This window comes from Apodemus sylvaticus, chromosome 7 (assembly GCF_947179515.1).
Source record: "Apodemus sylvaticus chromosome 7, mApoSyl1.1, whole genome shotgun sequence".
In the NCBI taxonomy this organism is placed as follows: domain Eukaryota; kingdom Metazoa; phylum Chordata; class Mammalia; order Rodentia; family Muridae; genus Apodemus; species Apodemus sylvaticus.
The window spans coordinates 69327470-69352155 of record NC_067478.1 but is presented as its reverse complement, the minus strand read 5'-3'; the positions used below and the strand labels follow the sequence as shown (position 1 = coordinate 69352155).

Sequence of the window (24686 nt, the reverse complement as noted above, 5' to 3'; positions counted from 1 at the left end):
ACCTTATTCCTTTGAGGAGGGGTTCCCTGAACCTGGAGCTTATTTTTCATCTAACTTGGCAGCCAGCAAGCCAGCAGTCCTCTATTCCTTCTCACTCCAGTGGTGCTGGTGTTAGATATATGCACAGGACCATGCCCAGCTTGTTATATGGATGCTGGGACCAGAACTCCAGATCCTTGTAGTTGTGGAACATCACTGAGCCGTTTCTCCAGATCCCTCTAGGGTCTCTTAAGCACATGATCATATTGCCTATATATAGGGATAATTTGAGTTCTCCTTTCTTTCTTTATATCCCATTTATGTTTTCCTCTGGCCTTAACTACCTTGTTTCTTTTGAAGCACTGTATTAAATAAAAGTGGAAAAAATGAATGTCCATGTCTCATTCCTGATTTTAGAGGAATGGGTTTGATTTTCCTCAATTTAGTGTAATGCTGGTGTATTAGATACTTTTCTATTGTTAATGATAAAATACTGTGACCAAGGCAACTTAAAGAAGAAAGAGTTTATTTGGGGTTTATTGTTCCAGGATAATAAGAATACATCAGGAAACTTAGCAGCAGACAGGCAGGCTTGGTGATGGAACAGCCACTCAGAATTTACATCTTGATCTACAAACAGGAAGAAGAGAGGGTATACTGGGAAATCTCAAACCTGACTCCCAGTGGCATACTTCTTCCAGCAAGGCCCAACCTCCAAACCCTCCCTAAACAACTACCAATTTGGAACCAAATATTCAAATGCATGAGACTTACAAGGGATGTTTTTTAACCATCATATTTTATTTTTTGGCCTCCATAGTTTTGTGGCCATAACATAATGAAGAATTCATTTTAGTACAACTTTAAAAATTCCATAGTTGGGGACTGGGGAGATGTCTCAGCAGTTAAGAGCTCTGACTGCTCTTCCAGAGGTCCTGAGTTCAATTCTCACAAACCACATGGTGGCTCACAACTACCTGTAATGTGATCTTAGTCTGATGTGTTTGAAGACAACTACAGTGTACTTATACATTAAATAAATAATAATTAATAATTCTTAAAAAATTTCATAGTTTTTCAGTTTATCTCAATACTGTTCAAAGTCCAAAGTTCAAAATCTCTTCTGAGCAATCTCTTAACTGTAGTCCATTATAAAAGCAACTTACATGCTTCCAACATACAGTGACATAGATTATGTACTATCTAAAATGGAGAAGTTGGGGAATAGTGGGGAAGTACTCTGTTAAAACAAGATGGAAACCTAGCAAAACAAATTGCAAATTCTGTAGTTCTGTTGCTAAACTTCCAAAGTTTTTCTCCCCAAAACCCAGACATGTTTCCATCAAAATTTCCTCAAAGGAACCAATCAATTAGTTGGGCTTCCTGACAAAGCTTGGATGAAGGGAGAGGGAGTACTCCTTCCCAAACACACCTAAGACTCTTACCAAGCAGGGATGAGTGCTTTTCTGTAGCTACATAGCTGAAACCCCTTATTCTAGTCTTCCCTAAACTATATGTGCTCCTCCTCCAGGTCGTGTAGTATTGCCAGGTGTCAGGGAGCAGTTATATTCAGGAGAAAAAAAGTCTCAGGCCTTACTTTCATGCCTCTATACCTGGGTGTAAACTGTTAACTAGCCCAGCTGGGGATTGTCTTTTGAAAGGGGCACAGCTGAACTACTCAAGATGGTTATTGCTTGTCTTAGAGGACAGTCATTCACAACATAAGCTCCTTGTCTAATGTCAGAGAGATGCCTCTCTGATACTCTCTCATGGCCTTCATTCCTGGTCTTCCCTGCCATGTGCCTGGCCTCTGGTTTTCTTTAACCATGGAAGAAGATTCTACAACCCCTTGTGTATCCTTCATGCCTCTGAAGCCAGAACCACATAGACAACATTGCCAAATTCAGCTGCCCACTTGGGATGGAGCCTGCCCTTCTTGAATCATATTTTCAGCAGCTTTCCTTTATGTTGTGTTTTAGAGGCAGAAAATTCTTTAGGTCTTTTCATAAATTGGAAGCTTAACTGACTGATATCTTGCCTTAAGAAGTCACTCCCTTTATCCCATTTTGGATCTATCTTCTTAATATCCTTATCTCTTTTTAGCACAAATCTTGGCTCCACTACCACCACCCTCCTATTTTCCTTTTGAGACAGGGTTTCTGTAATAGCCATGGCTGTCTCAAGAGCTTACTTTGTAGATGAGACTGGCCACCCAGCCTGACATTAAAATTTTTTAGGTTCTTTTTCTCTTCAAATTGTACATGTTATGTTTCTTTTGCCCATCTGCTCCTTCCTCTTTCCTTTCTCCTTTTCTGCCCCCACCCCCTGTCTGTCTGTCGGTCTGTCTTCTCTCTCTCTCTCTCTCTCTCAGTGGTGTGTGTGTGTGTGTGTGTTTGTGTGTGTTTATTGAGTAAGGGTTTCTCTGTATAATAGCAACACTGGCTGTCCTGGACTCAGTTTGTAGACCAGGTTGGTCTCGATCTCTGGGATTAAAGGCATGTGCCACCACGCCTAGCTTCACCTGCTCTTTTCAGTTGGAGACCTGCATAAGAGTGAGTGATAAATAATGTAACAGAGTCAACATTATTTTATTTATTAAACTGTTATGAAATATTTTCTACCAAAGACATTAGTCCATTACTTTTCAATATAGCCTCAGGCAAATTCTTAGGACTAGGGTAGAAATCACCTACAGTCTGCCAGAATATCACAGGAATGTAGTGGGATTTGGTGCCCTCTTCTGGTGTGTCTGAAGATAGCTATTGTATATTCATATATACAAAATGAATAAATCTTTTTTAAAAAGTAAGTAAATCAGGGGAAGGGGAGATACAGATAGAGAAATGCACAGTAAAGGATTATTTTGATTAAAAATTGTTTTATTTCTTTTTATAGGGCTATTTTAGAATAATAAGGGAAAGCTTCTTTTTAGGGGTTCCTATTTGAGCAGAATCTACAATGAGTGAAAATTAAAGGGCAGCATTAGGTGGTGGTCCTTGCCTTTTACCTTGTTTAAGACAGTTTCTTGTTTACTGCTAAGTTTACTGCTAGCTGGCGCATACATGAGCTTTTGGGGATTTCCCTGTCTCCACCTCTCATTTCACCATAGGAGTGCTGGAACTACAAATATATGTTGCTGTGTCTGGTTTTATGTGGGTTCTAGAGGTCCAAAGTCAGGTTCTTAGGCTTGCATGGTAAGAGCTTTACCCAATCATTTCCACAGTTCTAATATTAGGTCTTGAACATCTTTTCCCAATAGTCACGAATCTAAAATAAGTTCAAAATGTTTAATAGCTCATTCCCCATAATAGTTATAGTTGTAGGCAAATCATTTATATTTTCATAAATTTTTAAAGATGTACACATTTGCCTGGTTTCTTTCTTTTTTTTTTTAAAGGTTTATTTATTTAATATATGTAAGTACAGTGTAGCTGTCTTCAGACACCAGAAGAGAGTGTCAGATCTCTTTACAGATGGTTGTGAGCCATCATGTGGGTGCTGGGATTTGAACTCATGACCTTTGGAATAGCAGTCGGTACTCTTACCCGCTGAGCCATCTCTCCAACCCCGCCTGGTTTATTTCTTCTGTTTATATTGTATGAAAATGTATAAATCTACCTACTAACATCTGCCAATAAATTTCTGTGATGGGGCTGGAGAAATAGCTCAGTAGTTAGTAGTATTTACTGTTATGGTGAAGGAGGCGTGGCAGCTGAGACTCTATCTGCCGGTAGTGATGAGAGCTTCTAGTATTTGTTAAGATCAGGAAGCAGAGGTTTTGGCGAGAAGAGGAGCCAGCCAATGTTACCCACCAGTGACCCACCACCTCAAGATTCCACAGTCTTTCCAAACAGTGCTGCTGTCTGTGAGCCAAGTGAGCGGACCACATTAGCTTCCCATTCAGTCTGTAATTCTAACCCTAACCTCTTAGGCTCATAGCTAGCTATCTCAAAATGTAAAATGCATTTGAATTCATTCAAGTTTTCAAGATACAGAATACACCCAGATTATTTGCCAGAACATAACATGAACAGTCTCTAGTCCAGTTTCCTACAGTCCTTTTTCCTCTCTAAAACCTTTGAGCAATCTGTACTGTTTGCAATTCTATTAGCATTTTGTTCTTTCTCTCATGTGTAGACACATTAATCTCTGTATATAGTATTCTAAGGCTTCTTTAGCCTCCAGTTTCAAATTCTTTATTCGTTCTGCAGACAAGCTCATAAAGGCGCAAGAGCCTAATAGTCAAGCTTATCACAGAAGTTGATACCACTTTTTGGTTCCAGTTTTCTATATTAATTCCATTACTCATTGCTGGGATAAAACGGAGCAACTTGGAAGAAGTTGGTTGTATTTTATGTTGCAGTTTAATGGTGGGGTAGACCACCCTATGGCTCCCTATGTCTTTGGTAGTGGGAACTTGTAGTGTGACCTATTATATCTCTACATATGAGATAGCAGAGCTCTACACCTTTCTTTTTCTATTGAGATGAGGCCTCATGTAACCCAGCCTGGCCTTAGACTCAGTATATGCCAAGGCTGCTCTGGAACTCTTGATTTTCTTGCCTCTACCTTCTAAGTGTTGGGATTGTAGGTGTTCTCCACCAAACCCACAGCCTTATATCAAGTTTAAATGACTCCTGTTTTCTTCTGTTGACTTGAAATATGATCTTTATCTTAAAGTACCTTTTTTTTTGTTTTATGTATGCCAGTAGATGTTTATTTTATGTCCCAGAAAATTACTTTTGAACTTAAATGAAGCAGTGCTTATTAAACTTACTCTTGGTGAAACTGTAAAATGAAAACTGGAAGATTTCCCCCCAAATCTGTTTTGATTAATTTTAATATATGTATTCCTTTATATATAATTTTGATTTTTTTCACTTTGACATTAATCAGTTTTCATATTTTTTGCACAATTGATAATATAAGTTTCTCATTTCCCAAATAAGCTTAATCCTTCAGTTTGAATAGTGAATTTGACTTTAGAGGCTTGAATCTGCTCTACTTGAATCTGTTTGGTTCCCCAAGTATGGATATCAGAATAATTAAGGGATTAGTAGAATTTATACAGGTGTATTTTTGGCTCTTGAGACTCAGACTTTTGGAAATTAGGAGTTTGAGTTACAAAGGATGTTTATGTTCTTTGAGTGTTACACTGAAATGCGATAGTTCCTTAGTTCTAGAAAGAGGAATCCACCTTTAAATTGCTCAGGGGATATAAAAGGGACTTTGGCATATTTAGAGTTCAATGGCTGAGCTTATTTATTTAGACACAATTGCATTTATTGGCACAGATATATTGATAAGACCTTATTGTATGTGTTAGTTTAATTTTTTTTTTGTTACTGCAGGGAAATTTCTATACATTCAGAATAGGTGGCTGTCAGTAATTTTAGATCTGTATCATTTTACTTTAACAATCTTGTATTTATTTTTGTTTGTTTTATTTCTTTGCCTTTGAGACAGGATCTCCCTATGTAGTTCTGGCTGTCATGGAGCTCACCACGTAGATCAGGCTGCCTTCAAACTCAAGAGATCTTTCTCCCACTGCTTCCTGAATGCTTGAACTAAAAACATGTGCCATCCTTCCTGGACTGTTTTTTTTTTTTTAATTTATTAATTTTAACATCCTGATTGCAACCCCTCTCCCTTCACTTCTCCAAGTCCTACCCTCACAAATACCTCCTCTTATTACCCCTTTTCCTTCACCTAAGAGAAGGGGAAGCTCCTCTTGGGTACCACTCTGCCCTAGGATATAAAGTCAAAGCACTACTAAGTGCATCCTATCCTTCTGAGTCCTGACCAGGCAGTCCACCTAGGTGAAGGGCATCCAGTGGTAGCGGGCAACAAAGTCAGAGACAGCCCCTCACTCTAATTATTAGGGAGCCCACATGAAGATAAAGCTACACATCTGCTACAAATGTATAGGGGTCTAAGTCCAGCCCCTGCTGCTCTTTGATTGGTGGTTCAGTCTCTGTTGGACCCTCATGGGCTCAGGTTAGTTGAGTCTGTAGGTCTTCTTAGGGTTAGGGTTAGGTGTCTTGACTCCTCCTGTCTACTTTTAAAAGTCTTCTCTTCTCCCTCTCCCTCTCCCTCTCCCTCTCCCTCTCCCTCTCCCTCTCCCTCTCCCTCTCCCTCTCCCTCTCCCTCTCCCTCTCCCTCTCCCCCTCCCCCTCCCCCTCCCCCTCTCCCTCCCCCTCCCCCTCCCCTCCCCCTCCCCCTCCCCTCCCCCTCCCCCTCCCCCCTCCCCCTCCCCCTCCCCCTCTCCTCCCTCTCCCTCTCCTCCCTCTCCCTCTCCTCCCTCTCCCTCTCCCTCTCCCTCTCCCTCTCCCTCTCCCTCTCCCTCTCCCTCTCCCTCTCCCTCTCCCTCTCCCTCTCCCTCTCCCTCTCCCTCTCCCTCTCCCCTTCCTTCGAGACAGGGTTTCTCTGTATAGCTCTGACTGTCTTGGAACTCACTCTGTAGACCAGGCTGGCCTTGAACTCAGAAATTTGCCTGCCTCTGCCTCCCAAGTGCTGGGATTAAAGGTGTGCGCCACTACTGCCTGACTACTTTCTAATACTTGCAGCAAAAGTTTGAGTATGGTTCTCTGTGATCAGCTTGTCTAGGAAGAATGAAATTAACTTGGTCAAAATTGATTTCCTTTTTCTTTCTTTCTCTCTTTCTCTCTCTCTTTCTTTCTTTCCTTCCTTCCTTCCTTCCTTCCTTCCTTCCTTCCTTCCTTCCTTCCTTCCTTCCTTCCTTTCTTTTCGGCTTTTGGTTTTTTTGGATTTTGTTTTTTTCAAGACAGGGTTTCTCTGTGTAGCCCTGGCTGTCCTGGAACTCACTCTGTAGACCAGGCTGGCCTTGAGGCATGCACTACCACTGCCCAGCTGGTGATGGTTTTTTAAGACAGTTTCTGAGTGGCCCTGGCTGTCCTGGAACTTGCTCTATACACTAGACTGGCCTCTAACTCAGAGATTTGCTTGCCTCTGCCTCCTTAATTTTGGTATTAAAGACATCTACCACCACATCCTGTTTTTTAGGCAGTTTTGCAAGGACTGTCTTACCATTAAGATGGATTTTTTTAAACTTTCTTTGAAGCCTAAGGTAATGACTAATAAAACAATAAAACTAGGGGGGGGGCACACAAGTATATTATTCAAGAAGGGAGTAGAGCACAATGTGCTGAGTGAAGCATTGTTGGGAACCTGCAGGTGAAATAGCTAAGATGTAACTCATTGCTGGAAATCATGGACCAAAGTAGAGTTCTGTCAGGTACATCTGTAGGGATCAAGTCATAGTTATTCAGTGAATTTCTTAGAGCGGTATAGGGCATAGTCTCATCATAAGATGTGACTTTACTGCTGACAATTGCCAAAGGCCATCGGTCACAGCTAGAACTTGCTAGTTTATTCACCCTTATTACTGAGCAGAATCTGCTTGTTGAGATAACTATAGAAGACAAAGGAGGGAAAATAAATACTGATTATTATTACAAATTTAAAAAGACTCAGGTTATAAATGTTTTATCTGCATTTATGTGCATGCAGTGCCCTCAGATGTAGGAGAGGGCATTAGATCCCCTGGGACTGGAGTTACAGTCACTTGTGAACCTCCCAAGTGGGTGCTGGGAATCAAACCTGGTTACTCTTGGGGGAGTAGCTAGTGCTGTTAACCATTAATCCATTTCTTTAGTCCCCAAACTTACTAGTTTAAAGCCATGATTTTGATAGATACGTTTTAAACGAAAAAGTAAACAGATTTGTAGTAAGGTTGTACGAAAAAAATATTGCTTAAGAAGTGTACCTACAATGCTAGGTTTTGAAACATAGAAAGGCATGTAATAAATGCTGTGGAAGATACAAAGTAAAAGTAACCTGAATGACATTAGTCTGAAAATATTTGGTTTACTAGGCTTCTTAAGGATGGGTAAGGAGTTAATAGGTCCTAAAACAATTAAGATATTTAAATGGGCACCATGAGATCTGGTGGATATGAACATTATAGACTAGAAGTAAAAGATACAATGCAATTAAAAAGTATAACAACAGTAGTCATGAAAGGGAGATAATGTCACTAAGATGTCATTTTCTTTATCTTCTTTATTTTAAATTTGTTTTTGAGATAGGGGCTCAGTATTAGACCAGACTGGCTTTGAACTTGTAATGGTTTTCTTTCTCCTGCTCCTCAAGTGTTGGGGTTGTAGGTGTGTGCTACTCTGCCCAGCTATTTTGTCAGTTTTTTATGACACTGATCTATAAATCAAAGCTGTATCAGAATAAAATAATCTCCATTTGTGTGTTCCTTGGCACATACGCACAAAATAAGAAAATATAATTAAAATATAAGCCACTGGCTATTATGAAATCTATTCTGCATATTCATCTGAAGATTGATATCAAAAATAGAATGCAAAAAGCTTATTCAGATTGATAAGGAAAAGAGAATCTATAAAAAGGAAAAATAATAAATGATCAGTTAAAATGGCAAATGGAAGGATTAGAAGTCACCCCGACTTACTAATAATCAGAGATGCAAAATAAAATGAACTAGCCCTTTAAAACGTATTTTGATTGTGTGTGTGCATAGATGATCTATGTGGAAGTAAGTGGCCAACTTGAATGAGTTGATTCTTTCATCCATCATGTAGTTTTCCAGGCATCAAACTCAGGTCACGGGGGGGGGGGGGGGGGGGGGGAGCACCTTTATCCAAATAGCCAGTTTATCAGACCTCTTTTCATACATTAGACTGGTAGAAACTCAGTTCTTACAAAATTAGTGTTTTATGTGGAGGCAGAAAATTTGAACTTTCATTCTTGCTTTCAGAACTGTTGTTCAAACAACTTAAAAAAAATATTATCTGATTGTTAATAGGTATCCTGTGCAAAGCCCAAAGAAATTTTAGGAGAGAGATATGAGGATATATATATATATATAAGAACTTAACATCACTGCTTTAGTATAGTGTTGGAAATAGTCATAGTTATGTTGATGAACAGTCCTAAAATTATGTGATATGATTTGGCATTTACCGAACTTGAATGTATTAGCACAGTATTAAGTATAGTGTGATATCATTCTTAAAGGTTAAAAACAGGAAACAATAGTATGTATAATTTATGGAAATGTACCCAGGTAATAAACATGTAACAATATAATACCAACCTCAAGATAATGGTTATCTCTGTAGAATGTTCCAAACTTGTTTCATTTGAGCTATCTTTTATATATTCATCTGTTTAGAGACCATCTAGGATAAAAGTAAAAGTAATTTCTGATCAGAGGTCTTTGCAAAGAATGTGGTAACACAAAATTAAGGTAAATGATTTTTTTTTTTTTATGTTTTAGAAAAGAATACATTAGAAAGAAACTAGAGAAAAATCTCAGTGGTCAAGTGTACTTGCTGTTTGGCTGAGGAGCCCAGTTAATTTCCATTACCCATGACTGGTAGTACGCAATTGTTATGACTCACCATCCAAGATCTTCTGGCCACTCCTCTAGGACCCACACAAACAGGGAACACAGATACAAACACAAGCACGTACACAGAAAAAAAATGAAATTAAAAATTGCACATATACTAGACATAGCACATATGCTCAGGATTTTGGAAGTAGAGGCAGGAGAATCAGGAGTTCAAGGTATCCTTACATAGTGACTTCAAGGCTAATTTGGCTGTATGAGATCATGTTTCCAGCAGAATTTTTTAAAAAGCCCTTATTTTTGTGTTAAAAGATGAAATAAGTAAAACAAAGAATATGTCCAGTTGTTAGGAGTCTTCCTTGTCTTTCTCTACTTTATTTTTCCATACATAGTCTGTCACTGAACCTGAGCTCACTGATCTGATTAGAGAGGCTGGCTGGAAAGCTCCAGGTACTTAAATACCTTTTTGCTGCTCCTGCTCCTAGGGTTAAAAACACACACCATCATGCCTGGATTTTTTTTATGTGGGTTCTAGGATCTGATCTTGTGAGACAAGCACTGTATAGATGGAACCGTTCCCTTCACCCAAGTGTGTTTGTTTTAACTTGATGGATCTAAATTACAAATGAATATTGAGGGCTGGAGAGAGGGCTCAGTGGATAAGAGCACTGACTGCTCTTACAGAGGTCCTGAGTTCAATTCCCAGCCACCACATGGTGACTCACAACCATATGTAATAGGATCTGATGTCCTCTTCTGGTGTGTCTGAAGACAGCTACAGTGTACCCACATACATAAGATAAATAATTAAAAAAAAAAAAAAACTTTTAAAAAATTGAAGGCCGGGTGGTGGTGGCAAATGTCTGTAATCCCTGCAACTCTAGGAGGTAGAGGCAGGAGGATTTCTGAGTTTGAGGCCAGCCTGGTCTACAGAGTGAGTTACAGGAGGACAGCCAGGGCTATATAGAGAAACTCTGTCTCAAAAAACCAAAAATCCAAAAAACAAACAAACAAAAAAACGAAGATTGAAAAGTTTTTGCTAGTCTTAGGAAGGATATAACTTTTTTTTTTTTTTTTTTTTTTTTTTGTAGATATTAGCAGAAGGGTAGAGAAGAGATAGAAATAAATTGAGGTAGAGAAACCATTTAAAGGAAATAATTTTTTAGGTAACTAGTAAAAGCTGTAATCATTTATCTGGAAGTAGTGTATGTAGAATTTTAGAAATTGTAAGGATATGAAAAGTGGAGTCAAGTTGATAAAAGTAGATCCAGTGGCATTGAAGAACAAAGTAGGGGTTAGAATAAAATCTGTGATGGTCTCTACTTGTATAATTTTGTCAACTTGGCTCAACAAGTTAAAGTTATGATCTGTAAGTTGATCCTGTTAAATCTCCTTTCTTGACCATGAGGAAGGGAGCAGAGATCCAAGAATTCCCTGAAAATAATCTAAATAGTAGGTTTCTGATTTTTTTTTCTTGCTTTTAACTGTAATCTCTATTCCCATCTTTCTTTTCTTTTTTCTTTTTTCTTTTTCTTTTTCTTTTTCCTTTTCTTTTCCCTTTTCTTTTTCTTTTTCTTTTTCTCTTTCTCTTTCTTTTTCTCTTTCTCTTTCTTTTTCTTTTTCTTTTTCCTTTTCTTTTTTTCTTTTTGTTTTTTTTTTTTGTTTTGTTTTTTTTGAGACAGGGTTTCTCTGTGTAGCCCTGGCTGTGCTGGAACTCACTTTGTAGACCAGGCTGGCTTCCAACTCAGAAATCTGCCTGCCTCTGCCTCCCAAGTTCTGAGATTAAAGGCGTGCGCCACCACCGCCCCGCTACCCCCTCCCTCATCTTTCTGTTTTAGTGAGTTTCCCAAAACATTTGTTTTATTGATGACATCTTTCTTATTTCTGCATTATTAAGAGATTTTGTGTATAAGATGATTAATCAGTTTTGTGTAATCATTTTGTCCCCTTAATTCAGTCTTTAGTAAGAGTCTTCAAAGATATAACAGAATAGTAATTTGCTTTTACTTTTAGGTTATTGTTGAATAACAAAATAGTCCTACATATTTTTACATATTGATGTTTTTAGAAAGTACCCCTACTCAGATAATAAAACTTAATGTTATATGGTTTCACTGAAATTATTTTTCAATACTTATTATTTTCCCTGCCCCTTGGAAAGAAGATTTAGTAACTCTGGATGACCACAAAGTTACCAGATACCGAAAGGATAGCTTAGAACTCTTTAATTTTACTGCCTTTACTTGGTATTGCAAGCATGTGCCACCATACTTGGCTTAATTCTTGTTCTTATACAGTGAGTTTATATTCAGAAAGCTGCAGTTAATATTGTTGTAGCTGTCATCAGACACACCAGAAGAAAGCATCGGATCTCATTATAGATGGTTGTGAGCCACCATGTGGTTGCTGGGATTTGAACTCAGGACCTCTGGAAGAGCAGGCTCTTAACCATTGAGCCATCTCTCTAGCCCAAGGCTTTCATTTTTGAATACAGAAAGCAATATTCATTGTGACCACTCAGTGTTTCTATTTTTTTGTGTTCCAGTTCTTGTGCCAAGAAAATGGTTTGCTCAGTCCTGAACACACATTGTCCTTTCTGATGGGACAAGATCCAATATGAATGTAAGTGATGGAGGAAGACGACGCTTTGAGGATAATGAGCACACATTGCGAATATATCCTGGGACAATTTCAGAAGGAACAATTTACTGTCCAATTCCTGCCAGAAAAAACTCCACGGCTGCTGAGGTGATTGACTCCCTTATAAACAGACTTCACTTAGACAAGACAAAATGCTACGTTTTAGCCGAGGTAAAGGAATTTGGTGGAGAAGAATGGATACTCAATCCAACCGACTGTCCAGTTCAAAGAATGATGTTGTGGCCTCGAATGGCTTTGGAAAATCGCTTGAGTGGAGAGGACTACCGCTTTCTTCTGAGAGAAAAAAACCTTGATGGGTCAATTCATTATGGTAGCCTCCAGTCATGGCTACGGGTAACCGAAGAGCGCCGCAGAATGATGGAGCGGGGTTTTCTTCCACAACCTCAACAGAAAGACTTTGATGATTTATGTAGCTTGCCTGATTTGAATGAGAAAACTCTCTTAGAAAACCTACGGAATCGCTTTAAACATGAAAAAATTTATACTTACGTTGGCAGTATTCTAATAGCTATCAACCCATTCAAATTTCTTCCTATTTATAACCCCAAATATGTCAAAATGTATGATAACCACCAGTTGGGAAAACTTGAACCCCACATATATGCTGTGGCAGATGTAGCTTATCATGCTATGCTTCAGCGCAAAAAGAATCAGTGTATTGTGATTTCAGGAGAGAGTGGTTCTGGGAAGACTCAAAGCACAAACTTTCTTATTCACCACCTTACTGCCCTCAGTCAGAAAGGATTTGCTAGTGGAGTAGAACAGATTATTCTTGGAGCTGGACCAGTGCTTGAGGTAAGGTATATAGAAATAATTTTCTCTTTCTCCCCCCGAACCCCTTTTTTAAAAAAGACAAAGTCTCTCTACATAGCTCTAGCTGTCATATGTCCAGCAACTATGTAGACCAGGCTGGCCTTGAACTTACAGAGATCCATATACCTCTGCCTCCTTAGTCCTGGGATTAAAGGCATATGCCACCATACTCAGCTAGAAATAATTTTCTTAAATCTTCAAGGAATGATTGGTAAGAGTGAAAAGATAACATCATTTTTAGTGGCCAAGGGAAGCTCAAAGTGGTAAAGAAACAAGGCAGGTATGATACTAATTTATTTTTGGAAGTGATTCTTATAGGAGTTAGGATTGTATGTGGCTTAGTGATAAGAGTTCTACTTGCTATGTGCAAGCCATAGATTCTAACACTAGTACCATCAAAAGGAAAAAAAAAACTCAAAAAGTTTCTTTTGAGTCACTGGAATTATAGCCTAACTTTTTACAAAGAAGCAGGGCAAAATTCTCTTTGTATTTAGCTTGACAAAGAAGATGAAAACTGAAATTTAATATAATGTAATACTTCTGGAAATAAAGTTTCTTCAGGAGGTATGATTATTAGTTTTGTTATTGCTGTTTGGTTGTTTTGTGACTTGTGAGCCAATATTTTAAATACTGTATTCTTTTTTACATGGGATCATATAATTCTCCATTGTTTTTTGTGGTATGATTGATTGGGAACATTTAAAGATGCTCACACATATTAATGCTCTCAGGTTTTTCTTTGAGGTTCTATATGCTCATTGAAGCACTCATTTTACCCTTAACCTGCTAAGTATCATCTTTATTTTTTTCTTTTATTTTTACTGTCATACAGCCTCAAAATAAAAATCTAAGCTCTTTCCTGATTATACATATATATTCCTTGACATTTGCAAGTGTCTTGCATGCGCATGGCTTTCTTTTTCTTTTTTTTTTGTTTTTTTGGTTTTTTGGATTTGTTTTTTTTCGAGACAGGGTTTCTCTGTATAGCTCTGGGTGTCCTGGAACTCACTCTGTAGACCAGCCTGGCCTTGAACTCAGAAATCCGCCTGCCTCTGCCTCCCAGAGTGCTGGGATTACATGTGAGCACCACCACTGCCCGCTGCACATGGCTTTCTACATGTATAGCAATCTTTAATACATTTTAAAAGAAATTTTGTATCATTATTTTATGTATATGAGTGTTTTATCTGCATTCATGTTTGCATGTGTGCAGTGCTGGCAGAGGCCAAAAGAGGGTATTGGATCTCCTGGAGCTGAAGTTTTCAATGGATATTAGCCCCATTAGAATTGAATTCTGGGTCTTTCAGAGAGCAGCTCATGCCTTTAACTGCCAAGTCACCTATCCAGCCCTGTCTTTCATACCTTTTTAAGCTCTTTTTTTTTTTTAAAGATTTATTTATTTATTATATGTAAGTAAGTACACTGTAGCTGTCTTCCAACACCAGAAAAGGGCGTCAGATATCTTTTTATGGATGGTTGTGAGCCACCATGTGGGTGCTGGGAATTGAACTCAGGACCTCTGGAAGAGCAGTCAGTGCTCTTAACCGCTGAGCCATCTCTCCAGCCCCCTCAAGCCCATTTTATACATGTAATTATGAGGTTCCTCCAACTCCCCACTTTATTATTACCACCTTAGGTATTTTTAGTGTTTAAACAATTGCCTCTGATTGGTTTGGAGAAACAAACGTGGTATAATGGGTGTGGAGAGGCTGTTTTCAATGAGTGATCAATAAGTCAGTTTAGATGGAGACAACCCTTAGAGTGAGATTTTTCCTGGAAATGCTAGACAGGTTCAATTGGGATGACTAGTGCTGTGGAAGAGCCTCAGCCCTATTCTAGTGGTGTCAACATTGCTTGTCATTATTCCTTACCTGGTATACACTTTGGGTGATGATGTAGAGAACATTATGTTGTTAACATCTGTACAACAGCTTTGTTTTATTTATTTATTTATTTATTTATTTATTTATTTATTTATTTATTTATTTGTGTTTTTTGAGACAGGGTTTCTCTGTATAGCCCTGGCTGTCCTAGAACTCACTCTGTAGACCAGGTTGGCTTTGACCTCAGAAATCTGCCTGCCTCTGCCTCCTAAGTGCTGGGAATAGCTTTGTTTTAAATAGATAATTATAGTACTTTAATGGAATTTCATTTATGTATTTCTAGAATGATCAGTTTTTATGTAATTATTTTCTTAGCCTCTTAAGCTTTGCAAAATGCTTTAGTATAAACATTTGGAATATGAAGAAATCTTGACATTAATGAGATTGTTTTATTTTAAAAGAATTTGTTAGTATTTAATGAGCCTCTTTGTGTGGCTTCAAGCCACCAGCATACTCAAACCTTCCCTCCCCCAGAAAAAAAACCCCACTCCACATCCTTAATTTTCTCCTTAGCTTTTCTGTGTAAGCATTTGATCTTCTCAGTGTCAGGCTGCTTATGCAGTATCATGTTAGTGATGGGGCAGCCCTAGTACTGTTTTTGGCAGCATTTACCCATGTCTGCACACTTACCAATATCCAAAGTTTTCCAAAGTTGACAGGCAGAAGCTCTGGTTCCTCTTTAACTGGTAATGCCTGACCATATTTGGTCCCGTCAGTGATTTAAGCTATCAGCATTTCCCTGGCTTCCTGGGTACTTCTGGTGCTTACAAATGTGGCAATTGCTATAGCTCCCATGACTCTGAAGTTGCTGGGACCGAAAAAACATGTTTTTGTTTGTTTATTTCTAGACAGGGTTTCTCTGTGTAGCCTTGGATGTCCTGGAATGATCTGTAGACCAGGCTGGCCTCAGACTCAGAGAGATCTACTTGCCTCTGCCTCCCTAGTGCTGGGATTAAAGGCATGGGCCTGACAGAGAAACGTACTTTCATTATATTAATTTTGTGTATGTGTGTATGAATGTATGTGTTATATGCACATACGTATATGGGTGGAGGTACCTGTAGACATGGAAGTAGAAATAAGACAAGCACATTATATTGTCACTGTCATCATTCCTTTGAGATAGGGTCTCTCACTAAATCTGGAACCAGCTGAATGGTTCCTCTTTTCTGCCCGCAGTGTTGGCGTTACAGATGTTGCGCATTGCCACACTGAGCTTTTTACAGGAGTGTTATAATCTGAATTCACATCACACTTGCACAGCAAGTGCTTTCAAGAACTTAGCTAGTTTTTTCAGTCCTGTATATTAAGTTTTAAAAAATTGAGATTTATTTTACTGAAATAGAATAAGGTGAAAAAGCTTATTATTATTATTTTATTTTTAGCTTTTCATTATTTTCTTTTATTCTACTTCAAATATGCCTTACTGGGTTTTCTTAGTCTAAAGACTAAAGAACGTTTAAAAATTATTTTTAAATAAAGACTATTTCTTTTTACAGGCCTTTGGAAATGCAAAGACAGCTCATAATAATAATTCAAGTCGTTTTGGCAAGTTTATTCAAGTAAATTACCAAGAAACGGGCACTGTACTTGGGTAAGTACTGCCACTTTAAGAGCACACATACACACACATGAATATATATTATATATGAATATGTTTGGTACATATATGCATACATACATTAAAATCTATTTTATTTTTAGTGTGTGTATTTACCATGTAAATTCAGTGCTCTTGGAGGACAGAAGAGAGGGCATCAGATCCCCTGGAACTGGAGTTACAGATGGTTATTAGCTACCATGTGAGAGCTAGGAATTGTACCCAGATCCTTTGAAAGAGCAGCCATTGCTCTTAATTACTGAATTATTTTTCCAGCTCCTGGAGCATATTTGTATTTTAGTTATTATTAGTTACATAAGCTATGAATTAAATGACATTGGTATCTGCATAAAATTTGTTTCCTCATTTTTGGTGGGTTCAAAGTAAGAAAGTTGTAAGACTAATTATATTTTTTTAAATAAAGCTTTTTAATGGTTTATTTATTTATATGTATATGAGTATAGTGTAGCTGTCTTCAGACACACCAGAAGAGGTCATCAGATCCCATTATAGATAGTTGTGAGCCACCATGTGGTTGCTGGGAATTGAACTCAGGACCTTTGGAAGAGCAGTCAGTGCTCTTAACCACTGAGCCATCTCTCCAGCCATAATTACAATTCTTGTTTTTTTTTTTTTTTTTTTTTTTTTAAGATTTATTTATTTATTTATTATATGTAAGTACACTGTAGCTGTCTTCAGACACTAGAAGAGGGCATCAGATCTCTTTATGGATGGTTGTGAGCCACCATGTGGTTGCTGGGATTTAAATTTATGACCTTCGGAAGAGCAGTTGGTTCTCTTACCCACTGAGCCATCTCTCCAGCCCCCCTAATTATAATTCTGAACATGATTATACTTTTTAGCTGTTAACAGTTGCATGTATTTATGTTTATATTATAAATTTTCTAAAATTTATTTTTAGGTTAGGAAATAATCCTTTATTTCTGAAGATAATCACACTTTACTACATATCCAGATTAGTATTTTCCTAATCAAGGTATTTGATTTTGATACAATAAAAATCTTTACATTTTCTGTGATGATTCATCTGATTGTTCTAGTGATATATTTTATAAGTTAAAAAATTAATAGAGTATTTTTTAGACCAGTTTTAGATTTGCAGCAGAAGGAACTGGAAATTATAAAGTTCCCATGTATCATTTCCATCTTAGCTTCCCTTGTTATAAATCTTGGGTTGGTGTGCTCTGTTTGTTAATGGTGATGAGCAGTATTGTTGCTGCATTTTTTTTTAATTTTTTAATTTTTTTTTTGTTTTGTTTTTTTGGATTTGTTTTTTTTCGAGACAGGGTTTCTCTGTATAGCCCTGGCTGTCCTGGAACTCACTCTGTAGACCAGGCTGGCCTTGAATTCAGAAATCCTCTTGCCTCTACCTCCCAGGGTGCTGGGATTACAGGAGTGTGCCACCACTGCCTAGCTGCTGCATTCTTACTAATTGTGAAATCCATAACTTGTATTAAAGTTTGTTCATTGTGTTTTATATTCTTTTGTCTTTGAGAACTGCAGAGATGCTACTTACAGTTTTCATTTTAGTACAGACAATATAGTTTACTGTGCAAAAAATCTTTTGTGTTTGGCTTATTCAGCCTTGTTACCTTCCAGGTCTTGGTAACTTCTGATCTTTTTCTAGCTCCATACTACTTTTTTCCAAAATGTAGAGTTGGAATCATATTGTATTGTAGCTTTTTCAGGTTGGATTCTTTAACTGTGTACTTAAGGATCTTCTATAGCTGTTACTTTTATTTGTTTAACATTTAATTTTGTGATGATTTTAGAGATGACTGATATCTTTGTACTTTTTAGAAGTACTTAAATCTTGTTTATTTGAGTTTATTTTTGAGTATTTTATTCTGAGTGTGTTTTTTTCTCTTGCATTATTGTTTCTTACTGCTTATTGTATATGCGGGTGAATCTATTGATTATTATAGTTTTACATTTAGTGCTTTGATGTATTGTTTGTACCTTACTGTTTGTCTTGATTGTTCAAAGCATATTATAATACTTGTAAAAAGACCAGTAGCTCACTTGAGCCTGGCCTTTGGGTCATATCCCAGTCCTACTCTTGGCCCCAGCTCTCTGCTTCTACTTTTGCTCAGAACAGTTAACAAACTGCTCTAAAGCTCCCACCTCTGAAACTAAGCCATTCTGCCATGGTGGGTTGTCTCCTGAACCATGAGCTAAAATGAAGTCATTTCTTTCAAAGTAATTTTTTTCTGTAAGATATTCTGCCTCAGCAATGAGAAAATGTAACTGACACAGCCAACTTTTCCTTGCTATGACAAAATACCAGAGATAAAAGAGGAAAGATTTTATTTAGGTTCACACTTGCAGCAGTGTAGGTCCATGCTTGATTGGCTGTGTTGTTCGTGGTTCTGTGGCAAACAAGAGTATCATTGCTGGGATTGTGGGATAGATCACATAGTGATAACCACATAGTGGGTAGAAAGCAAGCAAAGAATAGAGAGATGGAGAGGAAGATGCCAGTATTCCCTGCAAGGGCACACGTTATCTAATTTTCTTCCACTGATGCTGTCTCCTCCTTACTAGTACTATAGGCTGCTGGTTCAGTCTTTAGCCTATGGGCCTTTGTAGAGGATATTTAAAAGCTAGGCCTTTACAAATATACTATAATATTATTTTTGCCTTTTATGTCAATACTCAAGCTAAAGAAATTTTATTGTATTAACTAATTAAACATTGATTTTAATTGTCTAGAGTTTATGTTAATGTTGCATATTAAATTTTATCAAAGTTGTATTTGGGATCTTTGTCAGATAAACATGCCTTCCTTCTGAAATACATCGATACTTTTTTCCTCTCTCTAATATTGAACTATTTTGCATTTCAGGAACATTTGTCAGTACAAACACACACATGCATATACACCATACATATAAATTGTTATTTTTCTATTTGATGGTTATTATTGTGATTTTATATCTCTATTAATAGGTAGATGATAGTTTATTTTTTATGCTATTTGAATTATATCTGTACTTCTTTGTTTAAAAAAAAAGCATGGCCAAAACTACTGTGTATACAATGTTTTTCCCATCTGTGAAGAACCTAAAACCAATGTTATCAACAACCACAAAAGCCCTCGGGAGGTGTTCAATAGCAGTTTCATAACGTCATTTCTTTTCTTGATTCTTGAGACTTACCAGTTTACAAAGGCTCAGTTAGTACTTTTTCTTTAAAAAAAGAATATAGTCAAGAAGTTGGGCTTAGCTGGGCAGTGGTGGCGCACACCTGTAATCCCAGCACTCTGGGAGGCAGAGGCAGGCATATTTCTGAGTTCGAGGCCAGCCTGGTCTACAGAATGAGCTCCAGGACAGCCAGGGCTATACAGAGAAACCCTGTCTTGGAAAAAACAAATCCAAAAAAACAAAAAAACAAACAAACAAAAAAAAAAGTTGGGTTTATAGTTGTGTTTCAGAAGAGAATGGCTGTAGGTAAAGTCATATATATTGCTTTTTAACCTCAAATGTAATAGTAAGCTTCATTGCTTAAAATAGTTTTGTGAATTAGGAAATAAATGTCTAGTTTCCTTTATTGAAGGAAATACAGGCTCTTCTGTTGATTACATAAAAATGTTTAAACATTTTTTCTGTGGTGAACAAAAACTAAGCAAACATATTTGGATTGAGCATTATTAACTCATTTTTATTTATTAAGCATGTATTTGTGGGGTGCATTTTGAGTATCAGGCATTGTTCTAAATATTGAAGATTAAAAAAACCTATGTAAACATGTTTTTTTGCCTTTGACTTTTTCATTGTTTTTTGGGGAACTAGATACTCACATAAGTTAATCATAGTAAATGATAAGTTGATTGAAGTATGTTTCTGGAGGTTTTATGAAAAACATTGGTATTTATGTTGAGTATTAAAAATTTGCTAAGTGGAAGGACTAGGAAATAATTTTATGAAGTGAGGAATTGTCTTTAGTAAATGACTGTCATCATAACAAGAGCTTGTTTTATTTGAAGAGGCAAGAAAACTAGAAAAAATAGAGACATAGTATGACTGTCTCTTTCTCTGAACTGATAACTTTTGTTCTAGTAGATTAGGATGGAAGAAAAAGAGATGTCTAGGAAGTAGTAAAGTTGAACGTCAACCTTGTAGTAAAATCAGACATGGGTTCACATTCATATGGTGATAGTGTTGCTGATTACTAGTAGAAGATTTTGTTTTGTTTTTGTTTTTGAAACAGGATTTCATTGTATATTTACTCTTGATATGTTCACTGGCTTATCCTACTCAATAGCCATTTGATGTCTTAGGATTTTGAGATTTTAACATGGATAATGCTAATATCATCTATATCAATTATAATGGTGGATGTGCAACTGTCATCTGGAGAATGATCCTTACAGTTTTGAATTGTCTAAATAAATAAAATCTACCATATATTAAACTTTATTATTTACATAAACCAATTTTTATTATATCAACCAATTTTATTTTTTTCCAGGGCCTATGTTGAAAAATATCTTCTGGAAAAATCTAGACTTGTTTATCAGGAGCATAATGAACGGTATATATTTTTTATTTGTATAATTAGATCAAGTTTGCAGCATCAGACAGACTCCCTCTATTTATTTGTATACTGTGACTCTTCACTGTGCATTATGCACAGATTTCATATTTATATTAACTACTATTTCTTTCTTGGGTAGAATGCTATATTTTTAAATTTAGTTGGAAGGTTTTTATTGGATATGCAGAATTGTTATTCTTTCTCTGTTCTAGGTAAATTTAGGACAGAAAATCTTACAACAGCCATTGGCTGCTGGCAACTTTATTTACTAATCAAAACCAACCGATTTTGCAGGCTTCCTTCAGTGTCATGTGTAGATTCTTGTGCAATTTTAGGACCCAAATTAACGTATTACAAGCAGTATTAGACCAAACCCACAACATTTCCCCACTTTGTCTAGTTAAAAGGCTTTTTTATCTCAGATATAAATTGAGCACAGTTGCAACAATTATGTAAATTATAAGGTGCAATATACACTTAGAACATGTATCAATTTTGTCAGTGTGGATACAGTACTCTATTATCTATCTTAACTTAAAGCATTTACAATGCTATACCTGAATTATGTTTTGATTTTAAGTTGTATTACCATCTGAAAACCATCCTTTCCAATCTAGAAAGAACATCTTCCTTAATACTAAACAACTTTGATTAAACAACTTTGACTAAACAAGTTTGATTATGAGACTGTAACTAGTCTTCAACCCCATCAGAGATACAAGAATGAATTAAATATCACCTGAATATGTAGGAAACTCAAAGACATTGTTTTCAAAACTTAAACAATGTGTAGATAAAGCTGACTGCCCGGACAGTCCTCTATAGTCCTCATAACAGAGCATCTATCTTCAGTCTTCTGGCCCAGAACCGACTGACAGACTTTAAGTGAAGCAGGAATTATGAAGGACTAGCTTACTCTGCCTTGACAGAGCTAAGCTGTCGATGATCCTGTATCATATGTCCTTTCATGGACAGTCTTTTTTTTTTGGTCTGCAAATGAATTAGGGCAGTTCTTGCCCAGTGGTCACCTTGCCACCACAATTGGAGCAGCTCCACATGGAGGTAATGTTGCTCAGTATCTTCTTTGAAGTGTGAAGTGGGTAATGTCAGGAACAGACATGTCTCCTAATCAAAAAAATCTATTAATGAGGTGATTTTAGATGTCATATTCTGAGGATCTCTGATGCTTTTGAAGATTATCTGTCTATATATACCATATTTAAACTGTTAAACTGTGACTACTTTTAGCTATTTACTATTTGAATAATATTGAAAACATTTTATTATAATTAAATCAGAATCTAGTATTACCATGAGTTTACTATCTGACCTTTACTTGCATTACTTAATCATCCTAAATAGTTTGTAATAGCAGCTATTAGAAGGACTGGGTCTAAAACTTGTATTCTTGAATGAGTTGCATAGGCATAATGCTTATCTAAGAGTAACAAAATTAATTTAAAATATGTATCAATATACAAAGATTTATACCAATGAAAACTTTAAACCTGTATCATTATATAAATTCTGTATCAATTTAAGAAAATATAACTTCAATTCTGCATCAAAATTTAGAAATTTCTACCAATGTAAGATAATGGCTATAAAATTTTTTGTATAAGACTAAATTTAGTAATCCATCTTATATCTATTTGTTTTATAATATTACTCTATCCCCCTTTTTCTTTTTAATTTCTTCCCTTTACCTAAGAAAGAAAGAATAGAGAAGAGGAAAGGAAAGACAGAAATCCCCAAGTTTAAGCTCTTTATTTAGTTTTCTCACTGCCCAAAATTATGACCATTTCCAAAATATTCCTTAAAATATCAGTCTATTTACCAAATAACCATAACCAGACACCCAAACCTAAGGGATCGGGATTATGGTCCTCCATAGATTCTTCCTGCTGAATTGGGGCAATGAATGTTATTATTTTTTAAGGTGTGGGGATGGGTAGCAAAATTGGAAAAAATAGGTTAGACATGAGAAAGCTAGCCTTAGCATTTGTTATCCAGTCTGTGTATGCTTAAAAAGTACAGGGCTTGACTGGTGTTCTGACTGGCTCTGTCTGAAAGTCTGGATGAACTGAGGTCATCAGGAATTAGCAGCTGTTCCTGAAGCTGTTCTAGGAGCAAGTCTTGGGAAACAGCATCAGGTGAGGCAGAATCAGGCAGGGAGCTAGAACAGCAGGCCTTTTCAGCATCCCTGAGGATGAATCTTGCCAGAGTTGCATCTTGGTGTTTCATTCTGCAATGTGAGTCTTACAACCAATTTTTTAGTACTATAAAGATATTTGTATGAATTGTGCAAGGTGTACTCCTTGTTTGAGCAGAAGGACAACTGTCTTTTTTATGACAAAACAAAATAAAAAATGTTTCTAGAAAAGTAATGTTCATTATATGTTTTGTTCCCAACAGGAACTATCATGTATTCTATTACCTCCTCGCAGGAGCAAGTGAAGAAGAGAGGTTAGCATTCCACCTTAAACAGCCTGAGGAGTATCATTTTCTCAACCAGGTAAGAATTCATGAAAAACATTTTGAAATTTAGAGCATAATTAAATTTTAATTACTGAGAAAGTTTTATAGTGCTTTTGTTTAGATATGTTTTGCCTTTATGTAGATAGTCTAAAAAATTATGTGGTATACCTTCCAAACTTAAGAAGGAATATCTATTTTATATAAGTGATAAAAATTATGTATTTTTATGTGCATTTTGTGAGATTCTTTTAATAATATTAAGCTGTTTTATCATACTTTCTTATCAAAAAATGTTACATTCTTTTTGTCATGACTGACCTTTTACATACCCCAGGATGTTGAGTTTAATTGTTGATTAATGCTTAACGAATTGCAAAGAGATTGCTTTGAACTTGATTTGCATGTTTTGCAGTCTAATGCATGTATGTCTGCATGCTCTGATACTGGCATAGAGTATCACTGTATAATTTAATGAACAGTCCTCTTAAACATTCTATAGGAACCCAGGCATAATGGCTCATTCCAGTAATTTTATCATTTGGGAAGCTGATGCAAGAATTACCATGCTTGATCTCTATAATGAATTCCAGGGCAACTTGTGCTACATTGTGTTTTCTTGCAGTAAAAACAAAACAAAATAGAACAAAGCATCAGGAATTTCTCAAAGGCAAATGATTTAGAGAATTTTTTTTTTTAAATTCAGAATTAAACAGCATTAAAGCTTCCATATTGAGGAATGATCTTCCCACATTTTCAGGATATAGATTCATCTATTTTTCTATTCCTCATTTTAAAATTCCAAATCCAATTATTAGTGGAATTGTTGCGATATTATATCACTTAAAGAATAAAATAATCTCTCATTTTTGTTTGAGGGAAAATATATTTATGGGAAAAAGTTCTTTATGACAATGAAAAGTACCCTTAGTATTTTTTTATTTAATTTACACTTGAGTGAGTAAAAAATTATCTATTAAATATTATCAATGTAACACCATGGACTTTTCCTCAAATGTACAGTATGCTCTGCCTGGTAATTTTTGACTTTACAACTTCATATTAATATAAACTACCTTAACTTTATGTTAATAGATCCAAAACTTATAAATTACATCACTATATGTTTGAATGCTAGAATATTTTAAGTATTCAAAATTAAGTATATTTTTAAGAATTACTAATTCAGCCCCTGAGTAATTATTTTCTTTTAAACAAAGTTGTAAGCATTTTGAAATGAGATAATTTTTACTGATTCAGTATTTTATAGTCCTTCTGACTTTTTGTGTAATGAGTGACTACAGCATACATGCAA

General features: G+C 36.4%; 1 protein-coding gene across 7 annotated transcripts in view; it reads left to right on the top strand.

The window, feature by feature from the left end:
* Positions 1-24686, top strand: part of Myo9a (myosin IXA) — a 229491-nt gene that overhangs the window by 48867 nt on the left and 155938 nt on the right. For all 7 annotated transcript variants that reach the window (XM_052188139.1, XM_052188138.1, XM_052188141.1 and 4 more), the window contains 4 exons: positions 11928-12838; positions 16239-16333; positions 20831-20893; positions 23312-23411. In XM_052188139.1, coding sequence (XP_052044099.1) covers positions 11999-12838; positions 16239-16333; positions 20831-20893; positions 23312-23411 — 1098 coding nt within the window. In that variant the 5' untranslated portion in view covers positions 11928-11998. The remainder of the gene's footprint in view (positions 1-11927; positions 12839-16238; positions 16334-20830; positions 20894-23311; positions 23412-24686) is intronic.